The sequence below is a fragment of the Lepisma saccharinum genome, chromosome 18 (genome assembly GCF_977018435.1).
Source record: "Lepisma saccharinum chromosome 18, izLepSacc3.1, whole genome shotgun sequence".
Classification (NCBI taxonomy): Eukaryota; Metazoa; Arthropoda; class Insecta; order Zygentoma; family Lepismatidae; genus Lepisma; species Lepisma saccharinum.
In genome coordinates this window covers 41,757,261-41,771,760 of record NC_139246.1, presented here as the reverse complement: position 1 = coordinate 41,771,760, position 14,500 = coordinate 41,757,261, and the positions used below count along the sequence as shown (strand labels likewise).

Sequence of the window (14,500 nt, the reverse complement as noted above, 5' to 3'; positions counted from 1 at the left end):
AATATTTTTTCAAATTTAATTACGCAGCCAAGGGATATTGTGTGCCAGAGAATTCCGCAGCGAAAGAGTCATGTTTTATATCGATTTAATTTTCTGCTAATTGTGATTATTTCACATAAATAATCCATATTTTAAAATTTCCTATTATCATATTGACATTGAGAAACACTAGTTTAAAGAAATTGTTGGTGTGATCTTTGTGGACACATAAGGTATGCTTACGTTGAGAAATTAAACAGAAATCTAATAAACAAAATAATTAACATAAATAATATTACTACCATAAGTTTTATAGTTTAAAACAAAACTGATGTTGTAAATCACCAATGAATTGATAATTCTTTCTATTTTTTTCTATTTCGAAAATACAATCAGCCGACAATGTATAAATCCAGTATAAATTAACACTACATTTATTTGACAACACAATTCAGATTTATTTCGCTCTCTTCCACCCCCACCCTAATAGAAGAAGGAAGAGGTCAGGGCAGAAGCAAGTTCTCGTTCAGCCGCCGGATCCTGTCTGCGAGGATGATTTTCTGTATATGCTCCTGTGGCTCCAGGACCGCATCCTTCAACCCTTTCCTCACAACTTTCTTGGAACCCCCCGTGAGATACGCCGGGAATTCAACGTCGAATCTTAGAAGCAGATTGCCTTTTGTGTTCTTCTTGTCAACGATCGGCATTCCTTCCCCTTTCACAATGATTTCGTGGCCAGGTCTGGAAGAAAGAATTCAAACTGAGTTTCACCTACGTTGCAAAATGTTGCATTGCGACTTCGAGCAGCCATGATTGAGGGCAGTTCTTGTAAGCATTCGGAATTCAAGCGGGAGATAAAACGTGCAGTTGGTGCAGATGTAACGAAGTGGTAGATAAAATTGGCCTCAAACATGGCGGATGTGCGCATCCTGACGTCACATGAAACCAACCTATAGACGAAAGCATTTTCCTTAGCATTTATGTCATGACCACGATGCCACCGTGTAAAGGAAAAAAATCTTTTGGCATTTCAGATGCCATGGGATATTTCATGGCATTTCTCAAGGATAGAATCGGTCCTATTTCCGTAGCATTTTTCGTAGAACAACCAATCAGAAGCGAACTCTAGGTCACGAGTGCAGATATAATCGCGGCCCCGTGAGAAGTAAACAATGCATCACTTCACACTTTAAAAATACGATAACTATTCATCGAGAGGAATAACGTTTCCTGTAACAAGGTTTTAGGTAAGAAGCAATGGTGCTGCTTAAATACATAATTTATAACTAGGGAACGGATTCTAAGGTTCAGCAGCATCTTTCCAAAAATATAGCTGTTTTCATGCCGATCGTTTGAGATATGTATTTTAGGACATGAAATCAAGTAAAATGAACACACTTTGTTGCACCTTTTTGTGAGATTAACACATTTATCCTCTTTTTAGCCTTCTTTGATGCTTCAGCACTTTTTTCTTCCTTTTCTTTCATGTTTTGTTAAAAATTGTACAGAAAACTAAATGATGTTCACTCTTCTTGAGCAGCTAAGTAAAATCCTACAGTCTTTTTTATGGAGCAGAATGTTATAAAATGGTATAATATATACATTGTAGCAAGTAGATATTATACATCGCAAACTAACCAGAAATGCCTCGGAGTAAAGTACTGTCTACTATAAGATTTTTGGATGCATTCACATAGCATTTATGCTAGAAAGAATATTAAAGGAAATGCTTCTGTGTAAAGCGGGCATTATACAGAGATATTTGACAAAGTACGAGGTGAGTTTCGAAAAAGTACCAGAAATTCGCGCCATTGTAGTTGCAACATCGTCGGTCTCACATGTACAGTGTCTCTCAAAAGTTTTAGGACAACGACATTTTAAACTAGGCAACCCAATTTACGCAAGGCGTTGGTGGGTTGCGTGTAGAGTTAGGCTCAATTTCAGGGTTGCCACATGCACAATATATATTTATTAAATGCCCGAAAGAAATAAAAACAAGTATTATTATATAAAATTATTAAAAATATCACTATTATATCGCAAGTGACAATTTTTTTTCTCGAAGAAAAAAAATAGGTTTTCTAGTATTTCATCGATGATGAGTCTACAGAAAGGAAAAGAGGTGAGAGAAAACGAAAGGTGACAAAGGAGAGGAGAAAGAGTAAGCAAAAGGAGAAGAAGAAAAGTAGAGGAGAGAAGAAAGAGAAGGTAGACGAGGAGAGGAGATGTAGTGAGAAGAATGGAAAAATATTCTAGGAGAGATGAGGAAAATGGAGCAAGAAAGAGAAAAGAAGAGGATAACGAGATGAGAGAAGAGGAGGCGAGAAGAGGGGAGTGGAGAGTAGAGTAAAGGAGAGAAAAAGAGAAGAACGAAAAGAATAGGAGAAGAGTGCAGTGGAGCCGGAAATCTAAGACAGGAAAGGAGATACGAGGAGTGGAGATGAGTGGGATGGAGACAAGATGCGAGAAAAGTAGGGAAGGCGATATGAGATAAAAGCAGAGCAGAAGGCGGGGGAGAAGAAGGAGAAGGAGAAGAGAAGAACAGAAGGGACTGAACAGAACAGGTATTTGCAGAACATATCGTCTCAGCGTCAAGAATTGATGCATTAGTCAAATTATCGACATGAAACATTCAATAACATTTTGAAATGTATTGGAGAATGTATTAGATCTGTTCGAAATGCCTTTTGGCTTAGTTCAGAGCAAGATAAAATCTTCCATGTAAGATCTTTGATTTTACCTGCGATTATACCACTAAAAATATGAATGTAATATTTATAAGAATTATCCAATTCTTGTCCACTTCTCGGTTGGTTGAAATGGAGATTTTGTAATTTAATATTTCCCCTCCCCCCCATCGTTAATTCCAAACTGAATAATTCCGTTTCACACGGCGTGGACAATGAACACAATGGGATAAGTCTAAAACTTACGAAAATTTTCTGCCACCGGAAGGGTTTGAACCTACGACCATCAGATTGACAGTCCTGAACGGTAAACACTACCCTACAAGCTTTTGCTCCTGCAAGTAAGTAGATGGAGCTGACCAATGTGAAATGTAGATGCAACTCTCCTCCTACATGTAATGTGCAAACAATACTTGTTTGTAACAAAGAAAACGAAGGTAGTACGACTCGGCGAAAACATTTAATGGAGAATTGCACATGATGAGAACTTTTCATTCGATATTTGCGGAGGTATCCTTGCATTGAACTCGAGTGGGAAAAGGGGTAAAATTAGTATGTCCTGAATTGCCACAAATATAAATAGTTATTTCATTAATATTTGTCAATGTCTTTGAAGCAGTACACAGTTATCGTTAGAGTATCATAATTCACGATCTTATACATAAAAATATCGCTTTGAACATGTCAATTAATTTATTTGTTTATTCTTTTATAAATTCCATATGCAGAACAATGTAGCCACTATACACTGCTATTACAAATAATGTCACCATGCTCTTGTTTAATAGAAGGGGATTTACAAAAATGAAAAACAAGAACACCTAGTAATGATGATCGAACCTGGAACCGCTAGCAGCCCAATCGAGAACTCTAACCACTACACCACGCCCTTACCTTCGATTGAAAGAACAATTTTTAAGTATTCTGTCCCTCCAATATTGTAAATGTCGTTGGGTATACATGTAGTTGAATTTGAATTTGAATTTAAAATGTTGGGTGCGTCAGCACTAACGCTATTTTGCACCCGTCACATTATACGGGGTCCAGCCCCTTATCGTTACATATAACAACTCTAACGTTGCATAACTAAAATCATAAAATATTCTGACTTTCGTTAAAAGCTGAGGCTGTAAAGGAGCACTCAGCACAAATAAGGACAAAACACAGGACAACACAAACAAAATTATAGTGGCCATGGGGCCTGTCGCCAGAGCCTCGTTAGTCTGCAGTCCAGGGTGTACTAGGTGGACTATTGGGTGCACTACGTGGAAGGAGTACCCCTTACACCCCACATGTAGTTGAACTTTTACTTTAACTTTTACTTTAATTTTGAATTGCTTTCTTGTAGTATAGCAGATATCTTCGAGAAATAATTTTCGAAGTGATGAAGAAAAACGAGAATATTGGTAGTTGCGAAAATGTGAGTTATTTCTCCTAACTTAATATTGTGATTAGACATTATTAATGGAAAATATCTAGAGGCTTGAACATTGCAGGACGATATTCTTTTCCTGTGATACTGCAACAGGCGAAATGCTTGTTTACTGACGGAAGTCTCGTGTTCAGAACAGTCTTATGAAATGTATTTGCTGTTGCGTAAGGTAACACGAAATATTTACACCATTTGCGAACTACCAAATCTGCGCAACGTTAGACGTAAACAGGCGGAAAATTTTATTCATAAAATCACTTCACATTTGACAGTATTAGTCAAAAGAGACTCGTGGGACACTGGGTTAAGGTGCTGGAGTAAATACTTCTTATTTTTCTTCCTCGAAGAACAACATTTTTTAAAGTAGAGCAACAGTCGTTCCGCTCTTTCTTATTTCTTTTAAATTCTTCCACATTCCTTTAATTGGGTTAAAAATAAATAAAAATATTGCTTGCATTTCTGTCATTGATGTAGACCAGGCCCATACGCAGGATTTCTTTGAGGAAGGGGCCAGACCCAAATTTATATATATATATATATATATAGGCTCAGTCGGTAACGCGTCTGCCTACCATGCTAAAGGTCCCGGGTTCGATCCCCGGCAGGTTCAAATCCGGGAACTTTTCTAGCGTTGGAAGCGGCCCCGGCGCCCACCCAACGTCGAATAACATGGGTACCTGGGGGAAACCCTGGGAGGTAAAGGCGGTCAGGGGCGTAATGCTGATCACATCACCCCCACTCACGACCGGATCAAGAAAGTGTGGGGCGTTACTCCCACACCCCCTATACGCCTTCATGGCGTGGTGCTAAGCACAGGGGAACACTTTACCTACCTTCTTTATATATATATATATATATATATATATATATATATATATAAGAGAGAGGGGCTGTTGCGCAAAGGATTATTATTATTATATAAGAGAGAGAGTGAGACAGATATTACAAAATATTTCAAATAGTGCGAGCGCCATTGAAAAGTCATGATAATTCTATGTTTAGAAAATAATATATTTATAAATTAAATGTTGCGTACTAGGAATTATTATTACAATAAAGAACATGTCTAATTGTGAGTTAAGAAAAAAACAATAATAAAGAGACATTCTCGCATCACGATTGCAGTTCGAAAAAGTCGGGACAGGGATTGAAAGTAACGCACTGTCCTGACTAAATCGGTGAATCGGACGTCTGCTAGCCTTGCATTATAAAACTAAAACCATCCAATATTGCAGCCTGAAGACTTTTGCGCAAGAAACAGATTCATTTATGTAAGAACAAAATTGAATTTTTTACACATTTTTAAAATCGACGATGTTATTTTCGTAGTTATTGATAGGTTCACATTTAAATATTTCAGGGTTCGAGGGGGGCACGGCCCATATGCCTCCCTCCCTGGGTACTGGCCTGACGTAGACAGTGGGAGAGAATTTTTGGAGAATCTTTCTATTAAATTTATTATTTACATCCACCTTATGCTCAGATAGGTTTATTGACAATCGTGAACTTTTTGTTTAATAGATAATATTTGGTTTTAAACGACTGGAGAACATTGGTCTAATTTCCTTTCTTCCCCTTTTGAGAGAATATATACTTCTACAATAGCAATCGCGTTCGGAAACGGTGAAAAAAATGACTTGGTTTTCAAAGGCAGACAAGCTTGGTAGCGTAGCTTGCTCTCGTTCAAAGTGACTCACTCACTCACGCTATTCAAGGCCGCTTCTTATCGCAAAACACTGTGCGTCGATGCACCGTGTCTGCAGCCAGCAATTTACAAGTGACCAGAGTCGAATTTTAAAGAGAATCTGAAGAAGGATAGATTACATCAGAGGCGGCTAAGTGGGTACTAGCTCAACATGCAACAGTTTAAGTGATAATTTATGACAAACAAGAAACCTTATTGAATAAGTATTGGGACGTGTATCCGCTCCTTTTTAACAATGTAAGCTCGAAGACAATCTGTATTCCATTTGTTTATATTGGCAACTTGGTCAACCGGAGGTTATTATAAGGAACTATTTCGTAGATGTTCATGTAACCGTTATAAAATTACAAATAAAATATATTCACAAGCTTAGAAATACTAACAACGAAGAAATAAAGTCGGAGTTAAATTTCAAATGTATGTGTATAGAGTAATTCTAGAAGTACAGAGCTATATCAGAGTATTGAACTTCTTTTTGTAGGATAACGTTTACAATATTGACGCGACAGAATAATTAAGAACTGTTGTTGGAGAGTTCTTGAAAGCATTGATTGTAGTTCCAGGTTCGATCCTCCATACTAGGTGTTCTTGTTTTTCTTTTTTTTTAATCCCCTTCTATTAAACAAGAACATGGTGACATTATTTGTAATAGCAGTGTATAGTGGCTACATTGTTCTGCATATGGAATTTATAAAAAATAAACAAATAAATGAATTGACATGTTCAAAGCGATATTTTCATGTATAAGATCGTAAATTATGATACTCTAACGAAAACTGTGTACTGCTTCAAAGACATTGACAAATATTAATGAAATAACTATTTATATTTGTGGCAATTCAGGACATACTAATTTTACCCCTTTTCCCACTCGAGTTCAATGCAAGGATATATAATCCTATAGTGGCCGCGGTGGCTCAGTCGGTAACGCGTCTGACTACCATGCTAAATGTCCCGGGTTCGATCCCCGGCCGGTTCAAATCCGGGAACTTTTCTAACTGTGGAAGCGGCCCCGGCGCCCACCCAGCGTCGAATAACATGGGTACCTGGGGGAAACCCTGGGGTATAAAGGCGGTCAGGGGCGTGATGCTGATCACATCACCCCCACTCACGACCGGATCAAGAAAGTGTGGGGCGTTACCCCCACAGCCCCTATACGCCTTCATGGCGTGGTGCTAGGCACAGGGGAACACTTTACCTTTTACCTTTTTATAGCGCAGCAGCCTAATATCGGGCCAAGGCTTACCTACCGACTGCTGGCCTCCCTCCCACGCGAGCCACCAAGGGGGCGTGGAGATCTGCAGCCAGACTAGGGGGACGGGTGGTCAGCCCGACCGACCCCCAGCCGTTTTAGGACTTCGCGACCGGATTACGCTCACTCACTCGGAGCTCCCCAATTTCCTCACGATGGTGGGTTGCCACCGGCTCTATACGTATCAATGCAAGGATACCTCCGCAAATATCGAATGAAAAGTTCACATCATGTGCAATTCTCCATTAAATGTTTTCGCCGAGTCGTGCTAGTGCTACCTTCGTTTTCTTTGTTACAAACAAGTATTGCTTGCACATTACAAGTAGGAGGAGAGTTGCATCTACATTTCACATTGGTCAGCTCCATCTACTTACTTGCAGGAGCAAAAAGCTTGTAGGGTAGTGTTTACCGTTCAGGACTGTCAATCTGATGGTCGTAGGTTCAAACCCTTCCGGTGGCAGAAAATTTTCGTAAGTTTTAGACTTATCCCATTGTGTTCATTGTCCACGCCGTGTGAAACGGAATGATTCAGTTTGGAATTAACGATGGGGAATGGTAAAAAAAAAAAAAAAGTAAAGTGCTCCCCTGTGCATAGCACCACGCCATAAAGGCGTATAGGGGGTGTGGGGGTAACGATGGGGAATGGGGAAATATTAAATTAGAAAATCTCCATTTCAACCAACCGAGAAGTGGACAAGAATTGGATAATTCTTATAAATATTAAAATTACATTCATATTTTTAGTGGTATAATCGCAGGTAAAATCAAAGATCTTACATGGAAGATTTTATCTTGCTCTGAACTAAGCCAAAAGGCATTTCGAACAGATCTAATACATTCTCCAATACATTTCAAAATGTTATTGAATGTTTCATGTCGATAATTTGACTAATGCATCAATTCTTGACGCTGAGACGATATGTTCTGCAAATACCTCTTCTGTTCAGTCCCTTCTGTTCTTCTCTTCTCCTTCTCCTTCTTCTCCCCCGCCTTCTGCTCTGCTTTTATCTCATATCGCCTTCCCTACTTTTCTCGCATCTTGTCTCCATCCCACTCATCTCCACTCCTCGTATCTCCTCTCCTGTCTTAGATTTCCGGCTCCACTGCACTCTTCTCCTATTCTTTTCGTTCTTCTCTTTTTCTCTCCTTTACTCTACTCTCCACTCCCCTCTTCTCGCCTCCTCTTCTCTCATCTCGTTATCCTCCTCTTTTCTCTTTTTTGCTCCATTTTCCTCATCTCTCCTAGAATATTTTTCCATTCTCCTCACTACATCTCCTCTCCTCGTCTACCTTCTCTTTCTTCTCTCCTCTACTTTTCTTCTTCTCCTTTTGCTTACTCTTTCTCCTCTCCTTTGTCACCTTTCGTTTTCTCTCACCTCTTTTCCTTTCTGTAGACTCATCATCGATGAAATACTAGAAAACCTATGTTTTTTCTTCGAGAAAAAAAATTGTCACTTGCGATATAATAGTGATATTTTTAATAATTCTATATAATAATACTTGTTTTTATTTCTTTCGGGCATTTTATAAATATATATTGTGCATGTGGCAACCCTGAAATTGAGTCTAACTCTACACGCAACCCACCAACGCCTTGCGTAAATTGGGTTGCCTAGTTTAAAATGTCGTTGTCCTAAAACTTTTGAGAGACACTGTACTTACAACGATACTACTGGTATCGGTCCATCGGTCCCGGTATCAGCTCAGTCCTAGTGATGATGGAATGAAAGTGGTGGAATCGTAGCGTTCCATCATGAACGCAGGGGATCTTAACAAGGGATGTAACTATCCCCTCCCGAATTATGATTAATTATGGTCGAATCAGCCCTGAACGGGCCAGGTATGAACACAAAGCTTTACATTAAAGTAAAAGCATGTTTCGAGTTTGACACTTTGACTGAGCAATGGGAATGGCAGATTAGGGTGAAGAATAGTACCCTGCTCGGCTTACAAGTAGACCAGTAGATCCTGCTTCTCCAAGTAAAAAGATCCACACACCTTTTTATCCCCTCGCTTGGCCTCTCGTCACCTCTATCTAGAGGCCAGCGTCCTTACCATTTCCTGTAAAACTCTTATTCTAGATATTTCATGAGCAGGATCAGACAAGTTCTGTCACGGTCGTTATTCCCAAACCGAACGGATATGCTACGGAATTACACTCAATACGCTGGGCTGGCCTTTGTTCAACACTATTATCGATGTAACTGACAACTGATACAATCATAAGTGTAATATTAATTACAGGTAGGGCTGTAGAAATACTTACGGTGTTATTTCTGTTACCATAATCCTAAGCATCCTATCGTCTAGCGTCGGAATGATCAATTTTGTTCCTGTCAATGCTTCTTCCAGTGATAACTCAATTCTATAAACCAAATTGATTCCCTCCCTAGTGTAAAAGTCATGTGGTAGGTCTTCCACTATAAAGATAACGTCACCTGGAAATAGATGTATGTGCAGTAAACCTTCGAATTTAATTTCAATTCAAAACATTTGTAGCCAGAAATGACAGTCTTCTACATTAAATAACTAATATTATTATTTTAATTACTTATCTACGAAGTGACGATAATAATGTCTTCATTTACGTATGGTTCTTGAAGAAAGGAACTGATTATCTGAACTGGTAAACTTGAATCGAGTCGTTCTAACTCCAAAAAGATTCATCGATCATGTAAGAAAGGTTTATCTGAACTGTAAAGTTGTATCGAGTCGTTCTAACTCCAAAAAGATTCATCGATCATGTAAGAAAGGTTTATCTGAACTGTAAACTTGTATCGAGTCGTTCTAACTCCAAAAAGATTCATCGATCATGTAAGAAAGGTTTATCTGAACTGTAAACTTGTATCGAGTCGTTCTAACTCCAAAAAGATTCATCGATCATGTAAAAAATGTTGATCTGAACTATAAACTTTTATCGAGTCGTTCTAACTCCAAAAAGATTCATCGATCATGTAAGAAAGGTTTATCTGAACTGTAAACTTGTATCGAGTCGTTCTAACTCCAAAAAGATTCATCGATCATGTAAGAAAGGTTTATCTGAACTGTAAACTTGTATCGAGTCGTTCTAACTCCAAAAAGATTCATCGATCATGTAAAAAAGGTTGATCTGAACTATAAACTTTTATCGAGTCGTTCTAACTCCCAATAGATTCATCGATCATGTAAGAAAGGTTTATCTGAACTGTAAACTTGTATCGAGTCGTTCTAACTCCAAAAAGATTCATCGATCATGTAAAAAAGGTTGATCTGAACTATAAACTTTTATCGAGTCGTTCTAACTCCCAATAGATTCATCGATCATGTAAGAAAGGTTTATCTGAACTGTAAACTTGTATCGAGTCGTTCTAACTCCAAAAAGATTCATCGATCATGTAAGAAAGGTTTATCTCAACTGTAAACTTGTATCGAGTCGTTCTAACTCCAAAAAGATTCATCGATCATGTAAGAAAGGTTGATCTGAACTATAAACTTGTATCGAGTCGTTCTAACTCCCAAAAGACTCATCGATCATGTAAGAAAGGTTTATCTGAACTGTAAACCTGTATCGAGTCGTTCTAACTTCCAACCAAAAAACATCATTCCATCTCACTGTTTTATTGATTGATCGATTGATTGATTTGCTTTATTTTCTTCGCTCTTGTGCCACTTTTGGCTAATTTCCGAAGATGGGGATGAGTGATGGCATAATGAAATTAATGAAAGGACAGTCACGAACATACTTGCCCAGGCCAGGATACGAACCCGGGCCCCTGGCGTCGTAGCGTGATGTTCTGCACCCTTCAGTGTATGCGGGGAAGATCCCCTTATCTAAAACCCTTACCTCAAAATTTAAAAAGGGTTGTAAAAGGCTCCTTCGAGAAGGTTAAAAATTCAGGTTGTAAACGGACCTGTATTTGGACAAACACAACACATTAAAAAATGTAAGGATAGTTTAAAACTACATCAGAAACAGCAGAAAAGGCCTGTTCTTCCCAAAAAGCTAGAAGCATTGTCTAAACACTGTTGTCGTCTCCCAACATAGATGACAAATCGTTGGGAACGTTAAAACCTTGTCTGAGGTAATTAAAATCGGGACATTCGAGAAGAATGTGCAGAACACTTTAAATAACGTTGCAAGTACGACACACGGAGGATCCAGTCCTTGCAGCGATGAGTGAGATGGCTGTGTCCGATGCAGAGTCGCGTTAAGATGACTTCTTCTCTGCGGGAGGGACGGGACGAGGAACGCCAAGCACCGGTGATGGGCTTGATAGCTCCAAGCTTGTTCTTCCTTGTCACATCCCACTATGCCTGCCACGTTTATTGTATTGGTGGATACTAGACAGTGGCGTATATAGTGTTTGTCCAGACCCACCGAAAATCACTCTATTAGAAGAATTCCAACTTCCGTGGCACAAAAGTTCTCTGTTACCTTCCCCTTTATTTTCGTTCTCTGTGGTTCAGACTAATTTACATTTAATTTAATTTACACTGCAGCAATTGCGATGGTCGAGAGGGGGGGATCAGGCGAGAATTTCTTTTGCTTTGGGTGAAGGAAATATTTTCGGATATGCTCCGCTGTGGTGGTCAGAGATATATAGACTCATTTTCAGGGTTGTTAAAGGTCCAGCAATTGCAAATAAATTCAATTCCGGTCCAGAAGAGAAAATCAGCAAGTGTAAATGGGTTCTGGACCGTGATGAACCTTTTTATCTGTAAAGTATTTACATTCGGTCCAGGAACCTCTTTTCCGGATGAATTTAAATACGGTCCAGGAACCTTTTTTCAATGATACAATACGCAACTTGGACCGAATTTAAATTGTACGAGAAAAAAGGTTCCGGTCCTGTTGACCCATTTAGAATAGAACCCATTAGAATTTATGGGTTCCTTTAAGAACCCTGCTTTTTCTTTTCCTTTTCTTAGCTTCTCTCCCTATCTCCTTCTTTCTTCCGCCTTTTATCCCTTTCTTTCCCACTCTCTTTTTTAGCCAGGTTCTCTCTTTGCCTTTATTCCTCTCTCTGGTTTTCTATCTGCACTTTCCCCCTCTTTTTATTATAACTTTACTTATTTCCTGCTCCTCTCTCTTTCTGCTCGTGTTCTCTACTTCTTCCTCTCTGTTTTATCAGCTGTTGCATCAAGGATTCTTTAGAGTCCAGCGCAGATAATTCTGCCGTGCAATGCGCGACAGAACTAAAGAAGCAGTGTTGCTAATGGAGCAGATAGAAAAATCGCTGCGGTGCGCCGATGCACAGCTGTTACGTACAACAATAAAATTAGAGAATTCAGGTCTATCTAACGTTGAGTTTTAAACGTCATGCATTATACCAGGACTAGGATTAATATGTACTAACAAGTGACTATGTATGTAGCTACATACATATGGACTAAAAATTCGCAAAATATGAACTAACACATAAGTAAAATTACCAAAAATGCTGCAAAGAAGACTTCTTCATACGATTCCTTATTTGAGTGATTTCAAACAAAATAAAAAAATATATATATTATTTTTCATTGCATTAATGCACTGGTGGCGTTCTAACTTTTCACTCCCAAAACCCGTATACACTGGTATGGAACTGCAACGGCAGATAATAACATGCCAACGTGTTAAACCGCTACAATTGCACCATAACACTCCTCCTGAAGCAGTATTATTATTTCCTCTCTGAGATCGGCGACAGTCGGTTGCCTTTGTTGTACATTTACAAAGGATGCCGGCTTCCACAACAATAACAAGTACATATACTGCCACTAGACGATAAGCTGCGCGGCTTTTTCTTTTGTTATGAACCAGGGCCGGCGCTAGTCATTTTGCCTCCCTGGGAGGTGGCGGCAGATGCCGCTCTATTTCGACCCCCCCGGTCATTACGCAGCAACGGAAAATTGAAAATCAATATATTCCTAACTAAAACATCAAAATATAAAATAAATAATGAGACTTCTTATGCTATTTCAATACTATTCAGCGCAAAAGAATATCTCGCTCGATCACAGTTTTCAATAGGCTTATTTTTTTCTTCTCTTCAAATTTTGCCGCTCTGGGCGATGGGACGGTTCGCCCTCCCCTTCCGCCGGCCCTGCTATGAACTTGGTCACCCATCAAAGCATGGCAATTTTAACACAGAAAACAATATGTATCGCATTAAGCAGCAAAAATGACAGCCTCCTCTATGCAATTTCTACAAGAACACGTGCCGGAGCCAGAGTTGAAATGATGTTGGAGCCACATAATTTATTTATTTTGAATAATTCCAAAATTATGAAATATGAACAATTTGTTGCTGCTGTTCGCTGCTCTCTTGCCAAAATGCTTTATTGGGATGCTAACACCATGACTGGCTTCCTCCTTCATGAACTCGTGCACGTTGCTTAGAATTTCCCGAGCTTGGCTATGCAAGGTTTTTGATTTCAACTTCGACAGAACTGGAGGCATTATGGAATTTAACGTTCATCAGCAAACACACACTTTTACATAAACACACGCAATACACGCACACAACGTCAAACCGGTCAAATACTTAGTATAAAATAAAAATATGGTGCTTCCAATCCAACAAAACTCACCGCCACTTTACCTGCTTTCCCCTTCCGTGACAGAAATAGTGCTTCATTATTACAGTTGGCAACACTAGTTACTAGCTAGCCAATGAACATGCACTGCATAAAAGAAGCAACGACTCCGCCGTGCTATATTGCCACATTGCCGTCCCTGCTGACCGGTGGGAACCACGAGCTGGAGCGCTGTTCAATTGTTTTCAATGAAGTTTGCGCGAGTGTTTCCAGGAATGGAATGACAATATGGCAACAATAGCGAAGGTTTTCGAGCAGGGTAGAACACGTGATGCTAAGAGAGAGGGAGACGAAACGAAAATACGTTTCTACGCAACGGCAAATTTACGTGTGTGGCACTCTACTTGCCTATCTTTCTGTGTTTATCGCATTCTCTTTCAGTGGCGTAATCACAGCGGGGAAGTAGAGAGGGCATTGCCCCCTCCAATCTTGCACGTAAGTCCTTTTCGGTGGGGCAATGGGGGCAAACATTGAAGTAAAAAAGAAACAAAACTTGAAGAATCTGAGAGTAGCAGGACAAATGGATACTCTTTTTTTTATTTCAGACGGCCAAGGGCACTTGCAGTGGGGTGGCACAGAGGGCCAAATTCTATACAAATAAAAATACATTTCATAAAACTATCTTGCTCGCTTCGCTCGCAATATGTTTCATTTCTATAACGCCTTGTAAATTACGAGAAAGAGAGATTGAACGCACTAGAGACTTGCTGCTAAAAAGTTTTGTCGTAAATGCATGAACAATTCTTTTGAGGAGAAGGAGACAATTCATATCATTTTTGCTGTTGGTTTATTGTTAGATGGATGAATTGATTATGTAATGTGCTTAAATAATTTATGATATATATTGCTCGAAATATCTTCTTCAGAGCTAGTCGCCAGCTCTGAAT

The 14,500-nt window shown here is 39.2% G+C and overlaps 1 protein-coding gene across 1 annotated transcript in view; it reads right to left on the bottom strand.

Annotated features, from left to right (window-relative positions):
- Window positions 1-338: 338 nt before the first annotated feature.
- The window catches only part of LOC146002025 (dnaJ homolog subfamily B member 13-like), a 33,036-nt gene continuing 18,874 nt past the window's right edge, over window positions 339-14,500 (bottom strand). The window contains exons 4-5 of the mRNA XM_083139734.1: window positions 9,322-9,493; window positions 339-720 (exon numbers count right to left, since the gene is read on the bottom strand). Coding sequence (XP_082995860.1) covers window positions 483-720; window positions 9,322-9,493 — 410 coding nt within the window. The 3' untranslated portion in view covers window positions 339-482. The remainder of the gene's footprint in view (window positions 721-9,321; window positions 9,494-14,500) is intronic.